The following is a 6,101-nucleotide window of genomic DNA, read 5'->3' on the forward strand; positions in this document are numbered from 1 at the left end:
ATCTCAGTGGGAGCTTGGTGGATTTGGGAATACACCTCAGTGGGAGCCTGATGGATTTGGGAATACACCTCAGTGGGAATCTGGTAGAATCAGGCTGATTTGATACGATTGAATTTCACACCCAGTTTGGAAGGGAGACGTGTGGGTGTAGAATAGTGGTTTCAACTTAAATAAGAACAACTGTGCGACCATAAAAGCTAAATGAGCTGGAAATGAACAGGGATTCTACGCGAGAGAGAGAATTTAAGGGGATATTTCAGAATACTCAGCGAAGAAACATTGTATAGAGATTTGTGATTTATGTTAAGGGAACCTTTAACATTCAGGAAGGACATAAATACATTGGGAAGTAGCTCAGAGCAGGTTTACTGGATTGATACCTGGGTCAGTGGGTTGTTTTATGAGGAATGTTTATACAGACTCGGCTTGTTCCCACTGGAGTTTAGAACAGTGAGGGGTGACTGGATTGAAATGTGTAAGGTTCAGCTGAGGAATTTCAAAGGGAGTTAGGCAGTGATTTGTGAAGGGACAGTGAGCAGATTTATAGGGAGAAGGTGGGAATATGCTAGCAGGTGCTTGTTCGCAGAGCTGTCACTGATACAATGGGCCGAATGGCCTGCTGCATTGTGAAGGTGTCTGTGAGCTCTCTCTGTTTTGCCTCTGCAGGTGGATGAACTGCAGCTTAAGAAGCAACTTGATGAAATTGTCAGCATCATTAAACTGCGGGACGCGTGCTTGGTGCAATCCAGCCAGGTAGGCTGAGTTATTCCTTATCTTCCCAGTTACCTGTGAGGGGAACAAACCTGTCAGCCTCTCTCGAAGCCTCCAGCATTCCCTGTGCGTCATTCCAAGGTTACAGGCAGTCAATCTCGGAGCACTGTGGAAAACAGCACACTCTGAGAGGCACTGCAGCAATATTGATCAGTTCCATTTTCAACACGACATCCAAATTGACCTCAATACTACAGTCGCAAAACTCCCCACACGAACCAGTGATAGTAAGAACTGCAGATGCTGGAGTCAGAGATAACAGTGTGGAGCTAGAGGAACACAGCAGGTCAGGCAGCATCAGAAGAGCAGGAACGCTGAGGTCCTGAGTTCCTCCAGCTCCACACTGTGTTAACATGAACCAGTTTACTGTAAAATGGACTGCAATACCCAGAAACAAGCTGAAAACTAGCTGGGTGCTGGAAACTAGAAACAGAAAGAAACATTGCTCCAAAATCTCAGCAGGTCTGGCAGCTTCTGTGGAGAGAAACAGAATTAATGCTTCGGGCCCAGTGACCCTTCCTGAGAACTACAAACTGCAAACTGGTTTGTTCGAGGCTAAAAAAATCTGTTAGTCTCAAGGCCCTAAAAAGACCATGAATCCCCTATAATTATGTTTAGTCTTACAGCTAGTACATGACGTTCCTTTAATAATGTCCTCACTGTATCCTGGCAACTGACCTCATGGTGTAGAGGTCTCAGTCTCCATCTCATGGAGGTCACTTGCAGCATGACTGTCTGAGGGAAGGTATGCTTCTGAACTGCTTAGTTTTAGCCCAGACATGTGGGCACCTAATTAAAAACCGAAAGAACTTCAGATGCTGCAAATCAGGAACAAAAAGTTGCTGGAAAAGCTCAACAGGTCTGACTGCATCTGTGAAGGAAAAAATCAGAGTTAACGTTTCGGGTCCGGTGACCCATCCTCAGAGTCCAGCCAGGTTTTCCAGCAGCTTCTGTTTTTGGTTCCTGGAGTAATAATAATGCTGAGGTAAAGGGTAAAGTTGCTTTTGTCCCAGAGGGTCGTAGGGCTGCTCTCTCATTAGATGGAGGGACAGAGGGACAGAGATGGTTTAACCTCAGCTGGTGTGGAATTGAACCCGAACTGTTGGCACTGCTTTAGCTCAGTTGGCTGCACAGCTGCTTTATGGTGCAGAGTGATGCATACAGCATGGGTTCCATTCCCACACTGTCTGAGGTTACCATAAAGGACTCTCCTTCCCAATCTCTCGTGTGGTGACCCTCAGGTTAAACCACTACCTGTTACCTCTCTTGAGCGACCCTATGGCCTAGTGAAAACGGGATCCATTTATAAAGGAGCAGGTTTCACATATCACATCATTAATTCCTGCTTTCAACTCAGTAGTGTGACCCTCTGCCTCAGAACGCAGGTTTCATTGAGTATTTTCAAGGAGGAGGGGAGGAGATTCTTGTTGGGCAGGGGGAGTCGAGGGTCAGCAGGATAGCTGGCAACGCGGAAGCTGTAACACAAACAAATCAGCCACAATCTTACTGAATATTGGATCAGACTCGAGGGGCCGAATGGCCTACCCCTGCTTCTATTTTGTATTTTTTTATTAATTTGTTCATGGAATGTCAATGTCATCAACCAGGCCAGCACTTATTGCCCATCCCTAATTGCCCCAGAGGGTAGTTAACAATCACCCACGTTGCTGTGGGTCTGGAGTCACATGTAGGCCAGACCAGGTAAGGATGGCAGTTTCCTTCCCAAAAGGACATTAGTGAAACATATAGGCTTTTATGACAATTACCAATGTTTGCATTGTCATTGTTTAGTCATGTTTTAAATTCCAGATTTTATTTTATTATTGAATCTAAATTTCACCATCTGCTATGTTGAGATTTTAACCTATGTCCCTAGGACATTAGCTTGGGGTTCAGGATGATGATGTCCAGTGATATTAGACACTTATGTCACCACCTTCCATAAGCTCAGGGAATTCTGTCCTAGTCTGTCTTGCTCACATTACATGGATGAATAGAAATGTAATTGTACAGTGAGATGTTCCTGTAGGCTCAGAATGAGAGGGAAGGGCTGGACTCTGAAAGGTTATAAGACCGTGTGAACACATTGCTGTCCTCTCTCCCATGTAGAATGCTGGGGACTTTATCTGCACAGTGTACTTGGAGGAGAAGAAATCAGACTGTGAGCTTAGCTTGAAGGTGAGTCGGGAAGAAACAGTTCAACTTGTTTCTCTGTTTGAGGTGAGACCTGAAAGAATAGACTGTGTGTATGTGTCCTTGCGTGTGTCCCCGTGTGTGTGTGTTTCTGCTGGTTGTTATGTTTGGTCTGGCCGAGCAATAGAGATGGGGTTTGATGTAAGGTCACTGAAAATAATTCAGAGATCACCAAAAGAATGTTACCAGCACCATAATCAATTTGGGTCAGGAGCCAGAGAGAGGCAGAAGTCAACTTCATTCACAAAATGGCGATGGAACCACATCAGAACCGCTCTGTGTAGTTGGATCTCAGTGAGGAGGAAGAACAGTTCGATAGTTCTGTGTAGTCAGACCTCAGGAAGAATTTAAGGAGTTAGCAGGCGGCTAAGTACTCAAAGTAGAGCTCCAAAGAGTCTGTGTATAATTATTTGTTAAGTAGAGTTGAGAGTGATGGCTGAAAGCCCATGAGCCATTTTGCTTGTTGCAACTTGGCTTGATAAAGCTAGTGTTGTACCTGTAACGTACTTGGAGTGTACCCTCAGGAGAGGAAGGCAAACTGGGGAATATGAGCAGCTATTAAAGCAGGCCATGGCAAGGCAGCTCATGAGGGAGTTTCAAAGGTAGGTCGTGAAAAGTGAATAATGGTAACCCAGTACAAAATGTTAACGAGATGTGGTATCCCACAGTGTCACTCGGATCTGGGGGTGCTCGGTGAACAATTGTGAGAGTTGTCTCATGCACAATAGCTGTTTTATGTTTTTGTGGAGTGTTTGTATGTTATCCACATTTGCCTCATGTTAATTCAGGTTGTTAGAGTATGAGTTGTATCTCTCTTTGCATGTCTAAACCTTTTTATTTGATATAAATAATCTTTGCAAGTTGGTTTAAGTACCTTTTATTTGTAGAAAACTTGTTGTTCTTAGACTAAATTAACTATAGCTGGCTTGTTACGAACCAGTTACAGTCTGTGGTCTTGTGCACTCGGCCATATCACCAACCTAGTTAAAGTTAAAATGTTATGAACTGTTGAGGAGAAGGGATGGATACATACTCAGTTATAACACCAACAGAGTAATGTATGTGTGGCTGCATGCAGTTTGAAGGCTTTTAAATGAACGAACCGAGAGATGAGGAAAGGGTTTAACAGGGCCCCTGGAGTAATATTTAAAGTTCTTTCCCCCAGGAATAAACCTGTCTGCAGTTGATTTCATTTTCAGTTTGTTTTCGGGCAGATGCTTTTGCAATCAAGGTCTTAAAAGACACCATGCTTGGGAGGCTCAACTCTGATTGGACATTTTCCTAGAGGTCTTGTCACATGATGTCCAGTTGCCATCCACCTCCACTCTGCGCATTGTTGCTATTGGTCCACTCTCTATCCCTGTTTATCCCAGCCAATCGGAAAGCGAACAGAGTCTTCAGGACAAGGACTGGGTGGTTCTTGACTAAGTTGGTCCCTCTCAAATGATCTGGTAAAACAGCTGACTGTGAGTCAGCCAATCAGGTCACAAGGAGGACTCTTACCTTGTGATTAGATGGTGGAGAGGGAAGTAGGAGACCAATGGGAAGGTTATGGGGTTGGGATTTACAGGCATGTCGTGTGATTGATCCAGGCAGAGTTTTTCCTTTATCTTTTCGAGATCAGCATGTGTTGCCTGTCCCTAATTGCCCCTTGAACTGACTGACTGGCTTGGCTATTTCAGAGGGCACTTAAGAGTCAACCACATTGTTGTGGGCGTTTATTTTTTTAAATTAATTATCCATAAATACCGGCCCAGCGATTTATTGCCCATCCCCGATTGCCCAGATGGTCGTCGCTGTGGGTCTGCAATCACATTTCGAGCAGATTTTCTTCCTGAAAGAACACTCGTGAACCAGATGGACTTTTACAGCAATTGATAATAGTTTCACGGTCACCCTCACTGAGATGAGATTTTAATTCCAGATTTGTTAATTGAATTTAAATGTCACGGGTTGCAGTGGCGTGATTTGAACCTGTAGGTCACGGGATAGAGAGCCCTGTGACGTTGTCCTGGTGCCATCATCTCCAAACCACCCCCCACCCCCCGACAAAATCAGCCGAAGAACACTCTGTAACCCTGGTGGTTGTCATAGTGACTGCGATCCAGCTTCCGTGAGGCCTAATCCTCGCCCCCAGCCCATCTCAGCAATGATTGTTCCTCAGTGTTGGAGTTCGGGGATTGGGAACAGCTGCCTGTCACTGGGATTCGGATTCCAAACCCCAGGAGGGACGAGGGGACTGAGGGGAGGTGTGTGGGGCACTGACCCTATGGAGAATGTGTGTGCGCACAAGAGCGTATGTGTGTGTGTGCGCGCGCTGTGTGTGTGTATGTGTGTGTGCGTGCTGCTATGTGTGTGTGTGCGGGTGCGTGTGTACACATACGTGTATGTGTATGTGTGTGTGTGCAGCCGTGTGTGTACACGTACGTGTGTGTACACGTACGTGTATGCGTGCGTGTGCGGGTGCATGTGTACACGTACGTGTATGTGTGTGTGGGCGCATGTGTGTGCAGGTGTGTGTGTGTGTGTGTGTGCGCGGGCGCATGTGTACACGTGCATGTGCGTGCGCGCGTGCGCGTGTGTGTGCGCTTGTGTATGCGCTTGTGTATATCCTGCTCCTTAACTCTCTCCTCCTCCCCCCCACAACAGGTTCCTGCGACGATGACAGCCCAGGAGCTGACTGATGAGATTCTGTACCTGCGGAAACTCATTACCAAGGAGAAAGACAACTGGTGCTGCTTTGAGGTGATCGAAAGGGAGGAGATGGGTCAGTGCCATTCTTACACTTAACCCCCTCACCCCTCCTCTATCTCTGAAACAGTCTGCATGCCCCTTCCTCATGCACCCCACTCCCTCAATCGAAGCCCATCTAGTCCCCCAGAACATCCAAAAGGTGGATCAGAGAAGTCAGGCCTGCTCTCTTTGCAGGGATGAGAATTGATTGAGGTCTTCAAAACCAGGAGAGGTCTAGACAGAAGAGATAGGGAGGGACCATGCCTATTGGTGGAAAGATCAGGAGCCAGAGAGCATAGGCAGAACATGATTTGCTGATGAAGCAACAATTTCATGAGGAATAATTTCTCACCCAGTGAGGGGTTAGGGTCTGGAATGTACTGTCTGAGAGTGTGGGGGAGGCA

General features: G+C 46.2%; 1 protein-coding gene across 1 annotated transcript in view; it reads left to right on the top strand.

Moving 5' to 3' along the window:
• Positions 1-6,101, top strand: part of LOC109921781 (arf-GAP with Rho-GAP domain, ANK repeat and PH domain-containing protein 1-like) — a 67,775-nt gene that overhangs the window by 42,820 nt on the left and 18,854 nt on the right. The window contains exons 20-22 of the mRNA XM_048597858.1: positions 667-753; positions 2,881-2,949; positions 5,614-5,731. Of these exons, the coding sequence (XP_048453815.1) occupies positions 667-753; positions 2,881-2,949; positions 5,614-5,731 (274 nt within the window). The remainder of the gene's footprint in view (positions 1-666; positions 754-2,880; positions 2,950-5,613; positions 5,732-6,101) is intronic.

This window comes from Rhincodon typus, chromosome 6 (genome assembly GCF_021869965.1).
Source record: "Rhincodon typus isolate 14 chromosome 6, sRhiTyp1.1, whole genome shotgun sequence".
Lineage (NCBI taxonomy): Eukaryota > Metazoa > Chordata > Chondrichthyes > Orectolobiformes > Rhincodontidae > Rhincodon > Rhincodon typus.